A 23,617-nucleotide genomic window follows, 5' to 3' on the forward strand; every position below is an offset into this window, starting at 1 on the left:
ATTCCTCAAGCTGTCAGAGGACAAAGGTAAGAACTGGAAAACCAAATCCGAATATAGGGGAAACCTGAGGATCAAGGAAATCACAAAGAGAGTTAGCTCTATAATACGAATATGAGCTGCCAACATCTTTCACTGGCTGCTAAATTACACAGATGCAGGAGCAACCTCCAGAGGACCAGGTTGAAGCAGCAGCTGGAAGTAAGCAACACTGAGGAAGGACATTCGTTGCTGCACACCATGCAGGTGACATACATTGACGTTTGAATGCAAGCAAAATAATTACCTGTTAAAAACAAAAAGTAAAACAAGTGACTTCAGCAAGATGTCTGACTAGAGGTGTCTAACATTCATTTCCCTACAAAAAAAAGAACCAAAATGATGAATAAACAACTATATTTTGACTAGAGTACCCAAAGGAGAACACTAAAGTGTTCCAAAGGAGTACAATAAGGGAGTTGCAGAGACCCAGTGGAGCATGGAGACTTGGGATGGCTGCATAAAAAAAAGAGTGAAACGTTCTGCCTTTGCCACTCCGTCTTCCCAGTCAGGATTGGTATGAAACCAGGAGGCAGTCTCCCTATGGAGAAAAGGTGAGCAGGAGAACTCCCAGCAATCTCCACTGCAAACACCTAGTCTTTGCTGCTTGAGAATTCTGCAGTTTTCACAAGCCGTGAACCCATTCTAGGGAGCTGCCTGGCATTCACATGGCTGTATTATAAAGAATGAGCCCACTGTGCCATCTTCTCCTCTGTGATCTAAGCTGCTGAGGCACAGCACCATCTTGAGACCGGCGCCACTACTGCAGTGCACTGTGCTCTGGAGGACCAGTAACCACTGTTTGTTTCTCCCCATCCTGAGGCTCTGCTGCAAGTACACTGTGCTTCTAAACAGTAGCACACCACTCACCAGTCGAGCAGCTACTGTTTCCTATCCACCTATCCATGCTGCCTATCTGTTCCTATCCATGCTGCCTAGGAGGCTCTCCATCTTCCCCATCCCTGTGGCTGCAGCACCTCAACCTCAATTACTCAGAGCATAGGCCCAGTGAAACAGCCATAACCTTTGTGCCTGAGCCCATGTGCTGTCCTGACCCCCAAGGAACAGATGATCCTACCCAGCAGGGAGGCCACACCTTACCCTGAAGGAGCAGTCCCTATGTACTTGTGTATAACAGCCTGGCACTCCTGCCCCCAGAGGAGAGACTGTGTCTAATCCTATTGGAGTAGGCCTTGTGCACCCATGGTGCATGAAACAACCTGGCACCCCTGCCACCAGCAGAAAGGCCATGCATATGACTTGACAGAGCTGCCATACAAACTCCTGCAGGCTAGGATGCCACTGAGGCATCCATAGAAATTGCTAACATTGACTACAGCTCAAAAAACTGCATGGTGACTACACTCCTGCATCCACCTGGAACCAAAGCCAATGCACCCTACACAACTGACACCTTTGGACAGATCTGCAGGCAAAAATCTTTCCTTATGATAACAACTCTATAAAACTGGAAGAGGCATCCATTCTATCAGATGCCCAGACATCAATGCAGGGACACAAGAAATATGAAAAAGCAAGAAAATATGACACCACCAAAAAAACACAATAACTCTCCAATAACTAAAGAAATGGCAATTTACTAATTGCATAAAAAACATTTTAAATATGATCTTAAGGAAAATCAGTGAGATTCAAGAGAATATAGATAGGCAATTTGATAAAATCAGAAAAGCAATTCATGATATGAATAAAAAATTCAACAGAGATATCATTTAAAAAAATCTCTTGGAGCTGAAGACTTTAATGAATGAAAGACAAAATATAATAGAAACTTCCAACAGCAGACTACACCAAGCAGAATAAAGAATTTCTGAACTGAAGACAGCTCTTCATTTGAAGAATGAAGAAAGCCTATGAGACCTATGAGACACCTTTCAGTAAACACATTTTCACACTATAGAAACTTGAGGCTGGGCGCGGTGGCTCACGCCTGTAATCCCAGCACTTTGGGAGGCTGAGGTGGGCGGATCACGAGGTCAGGAGATCAAGACCATCCTGGCTAATACAGTGAAACCCCATCTCTACTAAAAATACCAAAAATTAGCCAGGCACAGTGGTGGGTGCCTATAGTCCCAGCTACTGGGGAGGCTGAGGCAGGAGAATGGCATGAACCCGGGAGGTGGAGCTTGCAGTGAGCCGAGATTGCGCTACTGTGCCACTGCACTCCAGCTTGGGCGACAGAGCCAGACTCCATCTCAAAAAAAAAAAAAAAAAAAAAGAAACTTGAGAGGGAGAAGAGATGGAGAAGGGCACAGAAAGCTTAACAAAATAATAGCAGAAACTTCCTAAGTTTTGAGAGTGATATGGAGAACTCTATGTCAACAAATGTGAAAACTTAGAAGAAATGAATAAATTCCTGGGCACATAAAACTTACCAAAATTGAATCATGAAGAAATAGAAAATTTGAACCGACCAATAACAAGTAATGAGATTGAATTAGTAATAAAAAGTCTTCCACAAAAGAAAAGCTGAGGACCCAATGGCCTCACTGATGAGTTTTACAAAACATTAAAGAAGAACTAATACCTATCCTTTGAAGACTATTCAAAAGACATGAAGAGGAGGGAATACTTCCAATATCTTTCTATGAGACCAGCATCACCCTGATTCCAAAACCTGACAAGGACACAACAAAGAAAGAAATCTATGGGCCAATATCCCTAATAAATATAGATACAAAACTCCTCAAAAAAATATTTAAAAACTGAATTCAATAGCACATTAAAAAAAGTCACTCACTATAATAAATGGGATTCGTTCCAGGGATGCAAGGATGGTTCAATATATGCAAATCAATAAACATAATAATACATCACATTAACAGAATTAAGAACAAACCCCTGAAGGGATGTTGAATCTACTGATCTAGAAAAGACATTTTAAAAAATTCAACATCCCCTCATGATAAACACTCTCAACAAAATAGATATACAAGAAAGATAACTCAACACAGTAAAGCCCATATATAACAAATTCACAGCTAGCATCATACTGAATGGGGAAAAGTTGAAAGCTTTTCCTCTAAGATCTGGAACAAGACACAAATGCACCACTTTTATTTAACATAATACTGGAGGTCCTAGCCAAAGCAATAAGGCAAGAGAAAGATAAAAAGGGCATCCAAATTGAAAAGGCAGAAATCAAACTGTCCCTGATTCCAAATGACATAATCTTATATATAGGGAAAACCCTGAAAACTTCACCAAAATACTATTAGAACTAATAAGTAAATTGAGTACAGTTGCAGGATACAAAATAAATATATGAAAATCTATAACATTTCTTTATGACAATAGCAGACAATCAGAAAAAAAATAAAGCAATTCCATTTACTATAGCTACAAAAACAAACACTTAACTAAGGAGGTGAAAGATCTTTATGATGAAAACTATAAAATGTTGACAAAAGAAATGAAGAGGATACAAATGGAAAGATATTCCATGTTTAAGGATTTGAGGAATACTTTTTAAAATGTCCATACTAATCAAAGCAATATACAGATTCAGTGCAAGCTCTATCAAAATACCAATGACATTCTTCATAAAAAGAGAAAAAAAATCTTTAAATTTGTATGGAACCTCAAAAGACCCCAAAGAGTCAAAGCAATCTTGAGCAAAAAAAAACAAAACTGGAAACATCACACTACCTGGCTTCAAAATATACTACAAAGTTATAATAACCAAAACAGCATAGTACTGGCATAAAAATAGACATATATACTAATGGGACAGAATAAAAAATACAGAAATAAATTCACACACTTACAGCAAATTGATTTTTGGCAAAGAAACTAAGAACACACATTGGAAAAAATTCTTTTTGATAAATGGTGCTCAGAAAACTGGATATCTACATGGAGAGGAGTGAAACTAGACCCCTTGCTGGGTATTTATCCAAAGGAAATGAAATAAGTATATTAAAGAGATATCTACACTCTCATGCTTATTGCAGCACTATTCACAATAGTCAAGATATGGAATCAACCTATATGTCTGTCAACAGATGACTGGATAAAGAAAATGTGATACATATATGTATAATGGAATACTATTCAGCCATAAAAAGAATCGAATTAGGTCATAGGTGGCAATGTGGATGAGCTCTGAGGGCATTTTGTTAAATGAAATAAGCCAGGCACAGAAAGACAAATACTGCACAATCTCACTCAGATGTGGAATCTATAAAAGCCGATCTCATACAAGTGTAGAGTAGGACAATGCTTACCAGCAGCTGGGGAGGGTAGGCAAGGTGGGAAGGGTTTAATCAACAGGTACAAAATTACAGTTAGATAGAAGGAAAAAGTTCTGGTATTCTATTGCACAGTAGGCTTACTATACTTAACAATATTATATTATATATTTCAAATAACTAAAAGAGATTTTTGAATGTCCTTACCATTAGAAAGTGATAAATGTTTGAAGTGATGAATATTCTAAATACCATGATTTGTTCACTACACAATGTATACATGCATCAAAACATCACACTGTATCCTATAAATATGTACAATTATATGTCAATTAAAAATAAAATAAAACGTAATTCTCAAAAATACAAATTCAGAGACACTATGGTGTGCTATTTTTCAAGTCCAGATTTCAACCAAAAATTACCAGGCACTATAGTTAACAATATTGTATTACATATTTCAAAATAACTATAAAAGAGGATTTTGAATGTTCTTACCATAAGAAATTGATAAATGTTTGTGGTGAAGAATATACTAAATATATATATATACATTGTGTAATGATCAAGTCGTGGTATTTGCTATATTTGTCACCTCCAAAGAAAAAGGAAAATATGACCCCACACTTAAGTCACTGGAAACTGTTTCCAAGTAGGCCTTGATATTGGGTTTAGTGGAAAAAGACAAAACAGGAAAATATAGTATTAAGATTTACCAGAGAGGGAATCTCAACATAAAATTAGAAGTTAAAAAAAGAACAAAATTGAAATTCTAGACCTGAAAAGTACAGTAAATGAAATGAAAAATTCACTGTATACTTCAACAGTAAATTTGAGATGGCAGAAGAAGGAAATAGAAAACTTGAAGATTGTGGCTGGGCGCGGTGGCTCACGCCTGTAATCCCAGCACTTTGGGAGGCCAAGACAGGTGGATCACCTGAGGTCAGGAGTTGGAAACCAGCCTGGCCAACATGGTGAAACTTTGTCTCTACTAAAAATACAAGATCAGCCAGGCATGGTGGCGCATGCCTGTTATCCCAGCTACTTGGGAGGCTGAGGCAGGAGAATCACTTGAACCTGGGAGGTGGAGGTTGCAGTGAACTATCACGTCACTGCACTCCATCCTGGGCAACAAGAGTGAAACTCCATCTCAAAATAAATAAATAAAATTAAAAAAGAAAAAATAAAACAAAGAAAACCTGAAGATAGAAGATTAATGGGAATCATCCAATCTGAAAAACAGAGAGAAAAAAATAAAAACTACATAAAATTTACAAAGCCCCAGAGACTTGTGCAAAAATGTTTAGCATCTGATGAATAATTGACTGGAGTCCCAGAGGGAGAAGACAGAGAAAAGAGGAAAAAATATGTGAAGCTATAAGTGGTGAAAAAGCTCCACCTTTAATGAAAAACATTAATTTACAGTTCCTATCAGCACAACAAACTTAAAATAACCACAAAGAAGACCAGAGTTAGCCCGCCAGAAAGCTGAAGTCACCAAAAATCTAAATGCAGAAAAAAATTTGAGCAGAAAATAATATAATTAACAGCTTACTTCTCAACACACACACACACACACACACACACACACTCACTTCTTGTTTTAATTTTTTAAAAGACAGTAAGTTTTTAAGTAAAAAATCTTAACACTAACATACATAGATGTAGCATATATATGACAACAATAGCATAAAGGATGGAAGGCACTAAATGGGATAATTACCATTTTAAGTTCCTATATACTTTTTAGTAGACATAATTGCTTATTAACTTTACGTAAATTGTGATGAGTTAAAGATGCATATCACAAGCCCCAGGGACAACAATTTTAAAAATGCCAATAAATATAGCTAGAAAGCCAACTGGAGTATTAAAATATAGACTATTTTGTTAGAAAATCTTTGTTAAAATGTTTAACACAAAAGAAGACAGGAAAGGAGGAACAGAGAAACAAAATAGAGATGAAATGAACTAAATAGTGAAATGGCAGACTTAAATCTAAATATATAAATATTTACAGTAAATGTAAATGGACCAAACACTTCCATCAAAAGTAAGAGACTCAAACTTGATAGAAAAGAAAGCAAAATGTACTAATTATCTGTCTACAAAAGACATACAGCAAACGCAAAACCACAAATAGTTTGAAAGTAAAGACATTCCATTTGTGCTAGCAAATTAAAATATGCTTTGATTCACATTTGAACCTGAAAGCAGGAATGCCTACATTAATTGCCACATTAAAAACAGCCATCAGGCGGGCAGATCACGAGGTCAGGAGATCGAGACCATCCTGGTTAACATGATGAAATCCCGTCTCTACTAAAAATACAAAAAATTAGCCGGGCGTGGTGGCGGGGGCCTGTAGTCCCAGCTACTCGGGAGGCTGAGGCAGGAGAATGACGTGAACCCGGGAGGCGGAGCTTGCAGTGAGCCAAGATCACACCACTGCACTCCAGCCTGGGCGACAGAGCGAGACTCCGTCTCAAAAAAAAAAAAAAAAAAGAAAGAAAAAAAGAAAAAAACCCAGCCATCTACCCTTGATTATCTAGAAAGACTTCATAATGATGGCCAGTTCCTTTTAGGTTTTAGAAAATCAAATGATGACGTAAATTTCCCTTAATTTGCACAGTAGTAATTAAAGTACATCTCTAAAGTGGAACACTTACACTAGGCTCTAAGATTCACTTTGAGGTGGAACTTAAAACCAATATACTGTATGTATGCATTGGTAGTAGCTACTTTTGCTTCATAGCTTCATACCAACAAAATATATCAGAATAGTATGAAAGTACTGGAGGAGTTGAAAGAAAAATACCCAAGGCCGGGCATGGTGGCTCACGCCTGTAATCCCAGCACTTTGGGAGGCCCAGGCAGGCAGATCACCTGAGGTCGGGAGTTGGAGACCAGCCTTGACCAACATGGAGAAACACCATCTCTACTAAAAATACAAAATTGGCCAGGCGTGGTGGCGCATGCCTGTAATCCCAGCTATTCGGGAGGGTGAGGCGGGAGAATTGCTTGAACCCGGGAGGTGGAAGTTGCGGTGAGCTAAGATCGCGCCATTGCACTCCAGCCTTGGCAACAAGAGCGAAACTCCGTCTCAAAAAAAAAAAAAAAAAAAAGAAAAAGAAAAAAGAAAAACACCCGGATACACATACTCCTTCAGACTTACAGACTTAAGCTGCATTTATGGGGTAGTGATGAGGTTTAGAACATACACGTATTTCGTTAAAATTCTCCAGATGATTCTTAGTATGAACTACTATGTTATAAATTTTAAGATATACTTAGAAGTCCTTAAGACATCTAGCTCCATCTCTAATAGACAACACATTTATATTGCAGATATTGTTTTTTTTTAGTTTATGACCAGTTATTTGTGAAGGACTATTGGTAGGAAAAAATATGAATATGTTAACTTTAGCTTACGGCACCAATTTATGAAGGAACAACAGGCTCACCAGCTGATCTCAAACATAAAACACCCCACATCAGTCTGATACGATATGGTACTACTTTGAATCTGTTACTAGTACCACCTTGACAGAGGATACATGCTCCCAAAACGTTTGTTACCACACTTAAAAATCACTGCTGTCATTAAGCATCAGTTTCAAAAGTATAGCCATCAGTTTCAAAAGTATAATTTACTTTTTCCAGATGACTACCATTATTCTAGTCTTTTGAATTTGTAAGGGGAAAAACAACAAAAACAAAAACTTATGATGCACTTTTCTCCAGCACATCAGATTTCAAATTGGAAATTAAAGACATGCTATGGTAATGAACCTGCTAGTACTCACACTTTTTACAAGAAAAAAAAAGGCAAGAAACTTAATGCAAAGAGAAAAACCTTCCTTTGTTGGCCCTTAAACTGAGTCAAGATCTGAAATGTAGAGATGATCTCTGACATTTATAACAGATACCTGTATGTTCTTGCTGTGTAAATAAAATTGCTGGTATGAAAACAGTAAACATAAAAAAGCTGGAGTGGTTATATTAATATAAGGCAATATAGACATTAAGACAAGGAGTTGTCCTAGAGACAAAAAAAGACATTTCATAATGATAAAAGGGTCCATATAGTAGGAATATACTATACTTATGAATGTATGTGTTAAATGATAGAGTATCAAAATGCATAAAGCAAAACTACCAGAAATGAAATGAGAAATATAATCTGCCATGGGATTAGAGAACAAAGATAAGAAAATGAGAAATAGACAAATTAACAATTACAGTGGAGGTATAAATATTTATTTTGTAGTAAATGATTAACAAATAGAAAGTTAAGAAAATAGATGATTTGAATTACACTATCAATTAACTTGCACTGACTGACATTTACAGAACACTACACTCAGAAATACTAGAATTTACATTATTTTCTACTGCATATGAAGCGTTCATTGAGATAGACTCATGCTGAGCCATAACACAGGTCTCAATAAAGTTAAAAAAATTTGAAATCATACCAAATATGCTCTCTAATCTCAGAATAAATTAGAAAATGGAAATTTATTTCCAATTAATTTATGATTATTTCTATGGAAATAAATTTCCATAGAAAATTGGAAAACAGTGACAAAGATCTGAAAAATCTGTAAATTTTTGGAAATTAAACAATACACTTTCAAATAAGCTATGGATTAAATAAATCATGTGAGAAATTAAAAAATATTCCAAATGGAATAAAAATGAACACAAAATATATCAAAATTTGTCAGATGCACCAAAAATAGTGCTTATTGGAAAATTTATCATTTTTTTTGCTTAAGATAGAAAGAAAGATGAAAATCAGTTATCTAGTTTTCTGCATTAAGAAGCTAGAAAAAATTACAAATTAAATGCAAAGTAAGTAGAAGAAAGAAAATAAAGATAAAAATGGAAATTTTATCTTAATAAAGAAGAAAAATGGACAATATCATGAATGATAATGGGGACTTTACAGATCCTACAGACATTAAGAGGTTAAGAAAAATATTATAAATAGCTTCATATCAATAAACTTAGAATAACTTAGAAAGAAGGGATAAATTCCCTGAAAGACACATTTTTAAAACTAACTCAAGATGAGTTAGAAAACTGAAATAGTCCTGTAGCAGTGAAAGAAATTAAATTTACAATTAATAACTTTTCAACTAATAAAAACCTTCATGCCTAGATAGCTTCACTTGTGAATTCTATTAAACACTTAAAGAAGAAAATGGGCTTGGCATAGTGGCTCACACCTGTAGTCTCAGCATTTTGGGAAACCAAGGCAGGAGGATCACTTGAGCCTAAGAGTTTGAGGCTGCAGTGAGCTATGTTCACACCACTGTACTCCAGCCTGGGTGACAGAGTGAGACCCTGTCTTTAAAAATAAATAAATAAATAAATAAATAAATAAATAAATAGAACAAAATAATCCCAATCCTATACATGCTCTTAAAAAATTTAGGAGAAAGAAATAATTCCAAATTTAGGATATGAGGATAAGCTTATCCTAAAACCAAAACCATCATAAGAAAAGTAAACTACAAACTAATATGTCTGATGAATGTAAATGAAAAAAATCATTAACACATGTTAGTAAATTGAACTAAAAATAAATACAAAGAATAACACATCATGACTAAGTGAGGATTAACCCAGGAATTTCAAGTGGTTTAACATCTGAAAATCAATCAATATAACTCATCATATTAATAAAGGAAAAAAAATCGTATGATCCTTTCAACAGTTGCTGAGAAAGAATTCAGAAAAATGCAACATTTATTTAATATTGATAAAAATATTAAATAAAGTAGGAAGAGCAGGGACCTTCCTTAATATTACAAAGGGCATCTACAAAAAATCTGCAGTTAACATCATACTTAATGGTGAAAGACAATACTTTTCACCCCAGGTCAGGAATTGGGCAAGGATTTCCATGCTCACCACTTACGGTCTCCATTATTCTGGAGGTCTTCTCCAGCACAATCATACAAAAATACAAAGGCATACAAGGGATGGGAGAAGTCAGACTGTCTTTATTTAGAGATGACATGATTGTATATATAGAACATCCTAAAGAATCTATAAAAAAGCTATTAGAAGTGATATGTGAATTTAAAAAGATCTCAGGATAATAATGTACAAAAAAAGTCATACTATATTGTGGTAGTTTTCAAATTTCCACAAATTATTTGGCACCCTTCTCTTTAAAAGGTGGATTCTAATTCCCTTTCCTTGAATGTGGGCTGGTCATAATACCTTGCTTCTAATTAATAGAACCTGGTGGAAGTGAGTGTTGACGTCTGAGGTGAGGTCACAATAGGCATTACTATTTCTCCCTTCTTCTTTTGGATGGCTTGGTCTGGAGGAAGCCAGGGGTCTTGCCATGAAGGACACACAAGCAGTTCTGAGGAAAGGCCCAAGTGAAGAGGAACCAATTGCCAGCACCACCCTGTCGGCTATGTTAGTAAGTCGCTTTGGAAGCCCATACTCCAGTCTCAGTTAAGCTATCAGAGATTTCAGCCCTTCAGTCTTTGAGTCTTCCAGCTGAGGCCCCAGTCATAGGAGAGACAGATTATACTCACTGTGTCCTATCTAAATTCCTGATCCACAGAAACCATGAGTAACTAAATCATTATTGTTTTTAGCCACTAATTTTTGGAGCAATTTGTTATGTAGCAATGGGTAATCAATAAATATGCATGAGAACAAGCAACTGAAAAAAGAATTAAATAAAATCTTGATTACAGGAGCATCAAACATAACTTAGGATTTAACTTACTTAAAGGTATGTAAGACCTAAATACTGAAAACTACATGATATGACTCAAATTAAAGACCTAAATAAACAAATAGATTATATTAGTGGATTGGAAGACTCAATGTTGTTGACAAGTGAATTTTCTCTGAATTGGTTAAAACTATCAGATCTTTGTGCTGAGGTCTTCACACATTGTATTGGCTGCCATTTCAGTGCCATCATCTTCTAGTGATTTATCTCTTTGTCTTACCTCATTGATTATTGATTTGTATTGCCAAAATAAGTACATATATGGGGAGGGCTGGTGCAGGGCTTTTACCTTCCTTACTTAGCCTCAGCAGTTGCTAGGCAAAACAGACCATGTATTCAAAACCCTTCTTGTTAGGGACAGAAACTTCTAGAACAAGGCTATTCAAAGTCACTTTTTTTGGGGTATCCAGTGCCTCAGGCAAGTGTTTTTGTTTGTTTAACAGGACCCCTGCCTATACAAACAATTTGATTAAAAACATATATTTAAAAATTCATAGGTACATGTGAAGTATGATGATTTATCATTGAAGATTTAGGATGGTGGGCAGAGAAACGTACTCTGTTTTGTCTATTGTCCAATCAGTGCATGCGAAGATTCTTTATAGTATCCAGGTACCATCTCTTTGTATTCTTTATTATTAAATGCATTGTTCCTGGCTAAGTTCCTATTTTTTGTCATGAGAAAAAGGTAGCAATACTGTTGTTATAAAACCATGACTTTTTGGAACCCGTTTGTATTCAAACACCACAGATCTCCTTGCCTCTGCAGTTCCCTAACACCATTCTCTTAATGACTCTGCAACAACTATCACGCCACCTGTGAATCCTAGCTTCTAATGACTCAAAAATCCTTGTTATGCTTTGTTAATGTTGATCACAAACGCAAGTCTTACCAGAGTATTAAAAAAATTGTGAATGATAATTTGTTTTTTGGTCACTAAAGCTACACTGGGAATTTTACAGTGTAAACACAGATCAACATGTTTTCTGTTGGACTCTTTAGGCTAATTGCTGCCTCCCTAGAATGTAATCTCTTTGTTGTTGTTGTTGTTGTTGTTGCTGTTGTTGTTGAGATGAGGCCACACTTTGTCCCCCAGGCTGAAGTGCAGTGGTGCTATCTTGGCTCCCTGCAACCTCTGCTTCCCTGGCTCAAGCTGTTCTTCAGCCTCAGCCTCCCGAGCAGCTGGGATTACAGGCATGAGCCACCAACATTTGGCTAATTTTTTTGTATTTTTGCAGAGACAGGGTCTTGCCATGATGCCCATGCTGGTCTTGAACTCCTGAGCTTAAGACAACCCACCTGCCTTGGCCTCCCAAACTGCTGGGATTACAGGCATGAGCCTGCTTAGCCTGTTTAAATGTTAAGTGCATGTACTTGAAAGTAGGTACATAAGAAGATAGAAGAATAGGCTCAAAGCCCCAGGAAAATTTAAGCGAAGTCTTCATAACTTAAGTCTTCACAATTTAAGTCAAGTCAAGTCTTCATGAGCCTAATCTCTTTTCATGCTGAACCCTCCGCCACCTTCACTCCTCACCCATGGGTACCAGTGGGCAGGATAAGTGAGAAGCCTGTAAGCCAAGCTGGAAGAGCTGTCCCAATCCCACAAGAAAAATCCATCTGTTTTAAGACTGACTCAAGACAGTAGGAAGTCACATCATCAACTGCAGCAAAAGATTTGCTACAAGGGCCCGTTTGTGTTGTAGAGCAAGGTTCTCAAAAGGCCTCAGAGGGGCCAGGCCTAGCCTGCCCCAAGGACTGCCTGACACACGGTGCACAGCTGCAGGGGTGAGGAGGCCACCACGGGGGCCAGATGTGGAGCTCATAGGTCGAAGTTCGCTTGCACTTTACTGTCCTCCCCCGCTGCATGCTGAAACCCAAGGGTAAGAGGTGGCTTTCAGTAGCATAGATCCCTGAACATATGCTCTGACATGAGAGCCACCCCAGGTCATCGCGACCACCATTCTGATAGCTAGGTTATGCACCATCTTGCAAAAAATATATACTGTGAGGGCCAAGTAGAGGAATCTGCTTACCAAGACCAGGCCATAGGCTTGAGTCCCAGAGCTCGTTGTGGCATCTTGTTGAACCCATGTGTGGGCAGGAGTGGAGGAGAAGAGCCCCCAGATAGGGAGATGTGGGACAAAGGCCCATGTGCATTGTTTTCTGGGCTCAGAGAAGCTGACCTGGATGGCTCAGCCATCTTGGTCAGTCTTGGGCACTAGAGGGGGATTTAGAAATTTTCTGGAAAGGATGCCCAGAGACATCCTGGGCATGCCTAAACTGGACACCCAGAGACACAGGTCAAGATACTGCCAACCTGGCCGGTCTCAGGATGCTGGAGGGGGATTTAGGTAATTTTCAGGAATGTAATTCCAAGCTGGGAGGGTGGGGGTTCCTGCGCCCAGACCTAAGGGTGGTACTGAGGTTATCAGCACCTGGTATACTTTGGTATACTTTTGACTTTCCCTGGGTATTGCATGTTAGCCTCTTTAGGTGAAATAATTTCCTCAATCTCCACTTTGTATTTTTAGAAAAGACTAAAAAAGACCAAGCCTGTTAAGCAACCAAATCACCTTAAATTCTTTCTAAATTAATAAAAATTATTCTGTTTTCTTAACCTATAACCACCTCTATTTTTATGGAGTGAACTGAGGCTCTGGTGAACGTACAGCATGAGACTGGCTTCAATACGTTTGGGCGTACTGAAGGCAGCAAATCCTTTTGTATTATTGATAAATGTGAAGGATTACCATTATTCCTTCTATTCTCCTATGCTAGAGTACAATTTGGGGAGTGTCCTGACAATTCTTATTAGGTAATTATCCCTCAAGGATTCTTGCAAGGACAACAGGAGGACACATAACGTTGCGTTGTGTTTCAGTAATTCAGCAGTCATATTTGTTATCCTCTGGAAGAGGGATTATCAAGCTTCCATCCATATGCTGATTGACCATTTACAAAATATGGTGGTTTGAGTTGCCTGGATTATTGCACCAGCCTTCTAAATGTTCTGCTGGCAGCCTCTCTTGTCCTCCTCTAACTGGCCAGATAATCCACAAATGCAGATCTACTCATGTCCCTTTCACTTGTCACTTTAGTGGCCTCATGCCGTGCCTCATTCCCTCTCTCTGGCCTTCTTGATGCTGTCTCTTGCCCATATACTGTTTGTTCCTCAAGGAACATTCTACCTCTGTATCCCCATTGGGCTTGGCTAAATTATCTTGTCTTTTGTGCCTCGACTTAAATTTTCCTTTCTCTTAGCTTTCTCAATGTTCCCAGACTAGTCTTTCTCTTATTACAAAAATCACACTCTAATGTCATTTTTTTTATTGGCCTCTACGTCTCAACAGAAAGTCAACTGTGACAGTAGGAATTGTGTCTATGCCGGTCTCCATCAACAATCCTTTGCCTAGCCCAATTTAACAGAAAACTGTGGATGAATAAACTATATAATGGTTACAACTGTATGAAGCAAGCGTTCTATTAGCCTCATTTTACAGCCAGAAAGATGTGGCTCACCAAAGTAAAGCAGCTGGACTTCATACGTTGAAAGAGTTTAGCAGCTGTCCAAGCTCTGCCTTTTTCCTTCCTACAAACCTCAGAAAATACACAAAATATCCCATCTTGAAGCTTCAGCGTTTTTCATGGCAATGATCTTGACGATCACTCCAAAAAATTTAGCAGGAAGGCCATGATGTGTCGTAAAAGGTGGATAGGAGCGTATGAAATCCTCAGAATTCTCTGTATCTTTAGCATGATGGTAGTTGTAGCATCCCAGTTACCATCATCTCTAACGTGCCTCAGCCAAGTCAGGAACGTTTCTTGAGTTGATCTGTATGTTCTAACTCAGGAATTCTTTTCGTTTGTTTTTAATTTTTATATTGCCTCCATTTAATTTTAATACAAACATACAAACTGCTACGTCAACACAAGTTATTTGCTTAATTCCTAATTAACTTCACTTCCATCCTCTTTTTTCCAATCTTATTGAGGCATGATTGACAATAAAAATTGTATATATTCAAGGTTTACATGATGTTTTGATACACCTATACACTGTGAAATGATTTCCACAACCCAACTAATTAACATATTCAGCACCTCACATAGCTACCTTTGTGTGTCGTGTGTGTAGGGAGAATACTTAAGATCTACTCTCTTAGCAAATTTCAAAAACACAGTACATTGTTCTCAACTACTGACGCAGGAATTCTTAATATCCTTGCACAGATCTTGAAGAGCCTCCAGGCTCTGCGTTCTTTGATGAAAAAATGACTCGACACTCCTAACCTATTCAATTGACCATGGCACTCCTCCATCAAAGAAAAACAAGGAAGCCATCCAGCTTTGTTCTGGACTCAGCAGCTAAGATGGCATGAGCTTCATCGCAAAGCATAGTTCTATGTCATGTCTATTCAATGAATCCAATGTTGCTGGTCCCTTAATAAAATAATTTGTAACATAAATGAGACTGCACATGTTTTTCCTGTTTGGTGCTGAGAACAAAGCTGCCCAGTTAGAGAAAATATGAATCCCACTGTTCCATTGGCTCCTGTAAAAACGTCTTGGGGTATATATAAAAGTGTCTTTTGCTCTCTTGGAGTTTCAATTGCTCCAAAAAGCTCTACATATGATCTATGATATCTATTTGTGTAACTCATCTGGAAGGATACATATGCAAATGTTAACGGGATTATACATTTTGTAAGAAAACCTTCCATGACCTTCTCCATCACTACCTCTGGGGTCCAGGACTGTTAACACTACTGGAGAGCATTGTATTTCACAGAGATTTCAAAGCAGTGCACATAACATCTGAATGTTGCATTTTATCACAAAGATGAGGAAGAGGAAGAATAGTGGACTGCTCTGTCTCTTGCTGTCCTTAAATGTCAGTGTAATAGAATGTGAAAGAATCAAAACACAGTCTAACTCAGAGAGAGGAGTCCCTAGTCCCCCTCAATGCTAAAACAACTAAGCAAACTAAGACAAAGATGAAATCAAAGTGGTTTCAAAGAAAGGATCAGGTCACAAGGACAGAGAAATACTGGGTTATGCCCTTGGTCAGAACTCCTGATAGGGGCTGGACATGATGGCTCACACCTTAATCCCAGCACTTTGGGAGGCTGAAGCTGGAGGACCACTTGAGCCCAGGAGCTTAAGACCAGCCTGGGCAATGTAGCAAGATCCCATCTAAATAAAATATATTTTTTAAAATTAGCCAGACATGGTGATGTGTGCCTGTAGTGTCAACTACTTGGGAGGCTGAGGCAAGAGGATCATTTGAGCCCTGGAGGTCAAAGCTGCAGTGGGCTATCGTTGTACCGCTACACTCCAGCCGGAGTGATAGGGTGAGACCCTGACTCTAAAAATAAAAAGGAATTTCTGATAGGAAGACCAAACATATTCTGACAAAGGTAGATAGATATGACAGGTGTTTGGTATAACCACCCCATAAGTTACAGATATGTAATTAAAGGTCATGTTGGTTACAGTGTATCCAGTCGAACTCTTAGATGTTTAGTGTTTTCCCCTTGACTTTGCTCTTAATGTTTCTTGAGGAGGCTGGGGCTAACACATGCTAACACATACGCTTTGTTGGATTTACAGAGTGAGTTTTGTTTTTTTAAATACATGTTTTGATCTAAGTTGGAGGATCTGGAAATTCTTGGATGGAGAACAGACAGTGAAAGCTGATCCTTACCTCCTTTCCATGGGTCGTGTGTTTGCTACGCTTGTTTCCACTTTCTCTTTTTTTTTTTTTTTTTTTCCTTGAGACAGAGTCTCGCTCTGTCGCCCAGGCTGGAGTGCAGTGGCCCGATCTCGGCTTATTGCAAGCTCCGCCTCCCGGGTTCACGCCATTCTCCTGCCTCAGCCTCCCGAGCAGCTGGGACTTCAGGCGCCCACCACCACACCCGGGTAATTTTTTTGTATTTTTAGTAGAGACGAAGTTTCACCGTGTTAGCCAGGATGGTCTCAATCTCCTGATCTCGTGATCCGCCAGCCTCAGCCTCCCAAAGTGCTGGGATTACAGGTGTGAGCCACCGTGCCCGGCCTCCACTTTCTGTTTTCTTAAACCAGACCTGCTTTATTCATTTACATCACCTGCCTGTTGCATTTAGACCCAGGAATTTGCAACCTCTCTTCTACTGGGACTGTCCTCCCGTCCATCTCTACTTCTTCAAATTCTAGCCATCCTTCATGGTCTATCTCAAAGGTCATCCTCTCTTTCCTTTCCCCAACAATCAGATGTGCGTCTCACCCCCTTGGAATGGACAACACTGGTTACACTTCTTCTGTAGTACATACAGTATTCAGTAATATTATTACTCTTGTTCATATTACACTTTATATTGTCCTCCTGACTATAATGTAAAGTTTATAAACTTACACATTCATTCATCCATTCATTTGGCAATTTATTAAGTACTTGATGCCACACACTAAGGTTAAGTGCTGTAGATATTGCAGTAAATAAAAGAAACACTACAGGCCCTCAAGGAGGTACCTGAGCGCAGGATCAGCCATGTCTTCATTGCTTCTGCTGCAGAGCCTAGCAAAGTGTCTTGTACATGATACATACTCAGTTGGCATTTGTTGAAATAAATTTAGATGTAGCCGTTTACATTTATGAAGTGTCTTCTATTTGGCAATTCTAGTAACCTTGTTTATGTCATTCTATTAAATAAAAGTATTTGAGCTATATTTCTTCAAAAGCACTCTGAAAATCAGATTGATTGTTAATATATACTAGCCATTAAACATTTCTTCTCCCATTGCAGTTAACACTGAGTCACTAAGGCTTTATCCGGGAATAGCACTCAGAGTGCTCAGATGTTTCTTTAAATTCATTTACCTGGGTAACTGCTGAAAGAGAGGCGACTACTGCTGGTATCTTTATCTTTGATGTTGAAGTCCCAGTGTTTATATATCCTGAGCATGGCTGCGTACGTGTACCAGCTTGAGTGAGCAAAAAGGATGTTCTCAAACCCAGGAAGAACCTACAGCCAGAATCATAGTGGATTACACAGATGTACATAGCTAACTGACTGCAATTGTCTTAAGTGTAAGAGGCAATCAGGGATTGTGCCCTTTCAGGTAAATGTTTATTGCTATATTGATTACTGGAAAATATGGCCAAGGAATCAAGATTAACCTTTAATGTGGCCCCAAACAGACTCTTCCTTCTAACATTCAAAATGGAAGACTCTAGCTGGGCATGGTGGCTCACACTCAAAATCCCAGCACTTTGGGAGGCCAAGGCAGGCGGATCACTTGAGGTCAGGAGTTTGAGACCAGCCTGGCCAAAATGGTGAAACCCTGTCTATACCAAAAAAACAAGAAAAATTAACCAGGCATGGTGACACACCCCTGTAGTCCCAGCTACTTGGGAAATTGAGGCAAGAGACTCGCTTGAACCTGGGAGGCAGAGGTTGCAGTGAGGCGAGATCACACCACTGCACTCCAGCCGGAGCATCAGAGTGAGACTCCAGCTCAAAAACAAAACAAAACAAAAAAACAAAATGGAAGATTCTAGAAGGTGGAAGTGGCGCAGGTGCACACAGCATGGGAGGAATGGTGGAAGAAATAGATGTAACATCAGGTACTTAAAATTATCTCCATCAAAGTTACTTCCAGTTCTTAACTTCTACCATTGAAGAACTCATGAGCTGATACACTGGTATAGCCAGGGGTGATGAGATGTTGCTATACTTGGGCGCTATATAGATAAAGTCTGTAAGAACCAGAACAAGGCAAAAGGAGCTGCTATGTCTTACCTTAATAAGAGCGGAGCAATGTCCCATGTCCCATCTCTTAAAAAACTTTAGGCTGCTGTTTTTTGTGGGAGAGAGTGAGGGAATCAGATCCAATAAATCTCCAACAGCATTCAGGAACTGAATCTGGAACGGGGTCATTGGCTAGGAAAGGACAAAGACTGCACTTAACATCGATTTGTGACAGACATCTTTTCCTGTTTTTCCTCTCGTTAGGGTCCCATTAAATTATTCCCTTGCAGGCTGTGCGCAGTGGCTCACACCTGTAATCCCAGCACTTTGGGAGGCCGAGGTGGGTGGATCACGAGGTCAGGAGACCGAGACCATCCTGGCTAACATAGTGAAACCCCGTCTCTACTAAAAATACAAAAATTAGCCGAGCGTGGTGGTGGGCACCTGTAGTCCCAGCTACTCGGGAGGCTGAGGCAGGAGAACGATGTGAACCCAGGAGGTGGAGGTTGCGGTGAACCAAGATCACGCCACTGCACTCCAGCTGGGTGACAGAGTGAGACTCCATCTCAAAAAAAAAAAAAAAAAAATATTTCCGAAGAGTCTCTTATGCTACATTTTTATTGTAGCTTATAAAATAATTTTTATGGCTTTATAGTTTAGAAGAGCTGTTTTGGCATGTTTTGATAGCCACAGAATTTGGGAGTGGCTCCTTGGAGAGTAAAGTAGAGCTTTCTGTTTGCACTCTACAGCAGTGCTTCTCAACCTCGCCACTACTGACATTTTGAGCCAGTTAATACTTTCTTTTCGGTTGTTGTGCATTGTGAGATGTTTAGCATCATTCCTGACCTCTACCCACTAGGTATCAGTGGCAACTTCCCAGTTTTGGCAACCAAAAATGTCTCCAAGACATTGCCAAGTGTCCTCTGGAGAGAAACCACTCTTAGACAAGAACCACTGCTACACAGCAAAAACATTCAACTAAGAAGCTTTTGGTTTTGATTGTGTGTTAACCGTAAGACCAGCTGACTGGCCAGCATTAACTCTGAAGCCGTTATCAGATTGTACTTGAACATGAACTTTGTGTAAACTGGAGAGCACTGCTCCAGGAAGATTCAGTCTGCTGGAGCAGGTCCGGGTTAGGCATCAACAAATTGGTTTTGGGGTAGAGGTGGTGGGAAGACAAACACAAATAACATTTTAACCGAAAAACTAAAACCAAAGCAAAAACTCAATCCAATTTTTATTTATATAAATATCATCTCTGTTTTGTTTGTTTGAATAAGTTACGCATTTATTATTCAAGATTTTAAAAATTATAATAATGTTTATAGCAGAAAGTCTCCTCCTTTTCCTGTTCTCCATTTGCTCAGGTACTACCATTTCTAGTTAATCATTTTGCTAGTTTTTTTGCATATACTGCCAGTTTTTTGATTTTTTATTTTTCCCTATTGGCACTGTGATCTTGGATCCAGAGTTTTAAAAATGTCTTGTAAATACAATTTTTAAAAACATACATGGTAGTGTGTTATATGCACTGTTGTTCACCTTGATTTTTTTTTTTTGTCTTAATATCTTTCACTTAATATTTTGGGGATGTTTTTATATTGGATGTAAAAATTGTCCTCACTCTTCTTTTTATTTTTATTATTTATTTATTTATTTCCTTATTTTTGAGACAGAGTTTCACTCTTGTTGCCCAGGCTGGGGTGCAATGGCGCGATCTCAGCTCACTGCAACCTCCACCTCCCGGGTTCAAGCGATTCTCCTGCCTTGGCCTCCCAAGTAGCTGGGATTACAGGTGCCCGCTACCATGCCCAGCTAATTTTTGTAGTTTTTTGTAGAGACGAGGTTTCACCATGTTGGCTGGGCTGGTCTAGAACTCCTGACCTCAGGTGATCCACGCACCTTGGCCTCCCAAAGTGCTGGGATTACAGGCGTGAGCCACCGCACCTGGCCTGTCTTCACTTTTCTAAGCAGCATTCCAATGTATGGATGTTTTATAATATTTTTAACTAGTGTTTTCTTTGATGAGTTTTCAAGTGGCTTCTAGTCTTTTGCTATTATAAACAATGCCACAATAATTAATCTTGGACACATCATTTTGCTTATGTTTGAGTCTATGTGTGGGATAAATTCCTAGAAGTGATTTAGATTTTAATAGATATTGCCAAATTGTTCTCATACGAACTGTTTAAATTATACTCTTCTGACCAGGTGCAGTGGCTCATGAGTGTAATCCCAGCATTTTGGGAGGCCGAGTCCGATGAATCACCTGAGGTCAGGAGTTCGAGACCAGCCTGGCTAACATGGTGAAATCCCATCTCTATTAAAAATACAAAAATTAGCCGGGCGGGGTGGTGCATGCTTGTATTCCCAGATACTCAAGAGGCTGAGGCACGAGAATTGGTTGAGCCCCAGAGGCGGAGGTTGCAGCTGAGATCAAGCCACTGCCCTCCCGCCTAGGCGATAGAGTAAGACTCTGTCTCTAAATAAATAAATAAAACTCTTCCATCCTCAAAAACATATTAAACATTTAGTTTATCTCCAATCTCATAGGTGCAAAACAGTATCCCACTGTAATTGATATTTGCATTTCTTTTGTTATACTGTATAATATATCCATACGTTGGAATGCTGCTTAGAAGCGGAAGGACAGATGATATTACACATCTGAAAGAATAAAGATGTATACATACAATTTAAGGAAAAATAAATAAACACCGATGTAGTCAACTCACAGTTTAAAAAATGGAACATCAGCAGTGCCTTAGAAGTCTCCAATCTCATCTCACTCCTTTCCTGCCAGCGGTCACCACTATGCTAAATTTTGTATAGCTCATTACCTGCCACTCTATTATTTATCACCTATATATAATATATTTATCACCTATATATATATATTTTTTTAAGATATATTTTTAAAACTCTACCTTTTTTGAATTTGCACAAATAGAGTCATATTGTATGGGCTGGGTGCAATGGCTCATACCTGTAATCCCAGCACTTCGGGAGGCTGAGGTGGGTAGATCATTTGAGGTCAGGAGTTCGAGACTAGCCTGGCCAACATGGTGAGCCCTCATCTCTACCAAAAATACCAAAATTAGTTGGGAGTGTTGGCTCACGCCTGTAGTCCCAGCTACTTGGGAGGATGAGGCAGGAGAATCACCTGAACCCAGGAGGCAGAGGTTGCAGTGAGCCAAGATCGTGCCACTGCACTCCAGCCTGGGTAACAGAGCAAGACTCTGACTCAAAAAAAAAAGTTAGAGTCTTACTGTATGCATTTTTCTGTAACTCACTGCTTTCACTGGACATTATTTTGACATTTATCAACATATATGTGTATATACACGCATATATACACACATGTACACACAGACACAGACATGTACATGTATATATGTGCATATATATGTATATATACATATATACACACATTGGACAAAATAGACAAAAAGTTCAAAGAAAAGCTGTGCACTTAATTTTATATATATATACACACACTGGTCAAAATAGGCAAAAAGAGTTATATAATATACATATTATATATATATATATATATATACTGGCAAAATAGACAAAACGTAATAAATGTAATATGTTATATAATATACATATTATATACATATATACTGGCAAAATAGACAAAAAGTTACATAATACACATATTTCGTTTATACATATATTATCCCAGGAAACAAAATATCCACAATTTTTGGAAGTATATCAAATGGTACATTGGAAGCCTCAGTGAGTCAGTAAAGCTTTCCCCCAGAATTATAATGCATATATGTTTGTGTGGATATGTGTTTACATGAATGTTGTGGGGTGTGGGAAACATAGAACTTATATACTTAAGCATCTTGTCTTAATGAGCATGCAGTCTAAAACACTAGTTTTATCAGATTAGTTAAAAACCCAGTACATTCATACCATGCTTTTTAACCTAATCCTGAGCCCAGTATTATGGGAGATTGAAAACACACAGAAACAAGTTGGCTTACTTGTGTTTTGGGCTTGTAATTTTGTAAATTAGGTGCCACAATATGACAGCTATGACGGTTCTTGGCTGTAAGGAATGTATACTGTAGTTCTACTTTGATCTGCTTCTAAACTGGAATGTTATTTTAAAGATAACATTCAATATTCTTACCGTACTGTGTAAATTCTGAGAAGCTTGTTTAAAATCCTACCTTTGTCCCTTCTAAGATGGCCCTCCTCTTTGCTCCTACGTAAAGACCATCTATTTGTGCCATCACATAGCCTGTGTGTCTCCAAAATGAGTCATCCTTGTATGCTTTGATATTTTTCCGGGTCCACTTATCTTGCTTCCTGGAAGAGAAATTAGATTTGCACTACAGTCTCAATAGTTACTCATTCACAGGTCAATCAAACCAGCATTGAGAGATTATATACTCAGACACTTATGCTAATGTGATTTCAATTCTAGATCTGGTAACACTCCAGTCACTCAAAGGATTTCAGGGAAAATTCTAACTGATTTTTAATTTCTCCCTAGGGTTTTGATTCTTCTTTCACAGCTTCTTCTGGGCTGTATCTCGAACAAAAGCATAAGTGTGATGCTGACCTACCTGTGATACGAGACCTAAACATGTCGAGGAGAGACTATCCAAATGCATTTTGTGTAAAACCACAATGTTTTACTAAGTCAATAAAGATACATTGATTAACCTTACTTTTAGTTGTAGAAGTAGTAAAGTTAAACAACCGGACAAAATCTAAGGGCAAGGTGGTTGATATTTGTATTTCTCTCAGATCATTTGCATAGCTTATGATTCATTCCGTTTCAGTTGTTATCAGGAACTGCCTCAATGCCTCTGTCCCAGCATGGTAGCAAAAATGTCATTTTTTAATG

At 38.5% G+C, this 23,617-nt stretch overlaps 1 protein-coding gene across 1 annotated transcript in view; it reads right to left on the bottom strand.

Moving 5' to 3' along the window:
* The window catches only part of PLBD1 (phospholipase B domain containing 1), a 67,697-nt gene that overhangs the window by 17,091 nt on the left and 26,989 nt on the right, over positions 1-23,617 (bottom strand). The window contains exons 4-6 of the mRNA XM_045364784.3: positions 22,935-23,073; positions 18,796-18,936; positions 17,874-18,018 (exon numbers count right to left, since the gene is read on the bottom strand). Coding sequence (XP_045220719.2) covers positions 17,874-18,018; positions 18,796-18,936; positions 22,935-23,073 — 425 coding nt within the window. The remainder of the gene's footprint in view (positions 1-17,873; positions 18,019-18,795; positions 18,937-22,934; positions 23,074-23,617) is intronic.

This window comes from Macaca fascicularis, chromosome 11 (assembly GCF_037993035.2).
Source record: "Macaca fascicularis isolate 582-1 chromosome 11, T2T-MFA8v1.1".
Taxonomy (NCBI): Eukaryota; Metazoa; Chordata; class Mammalia; order Primates; family Cercopithecidae; genus Macaca; species Macaca fascicularis.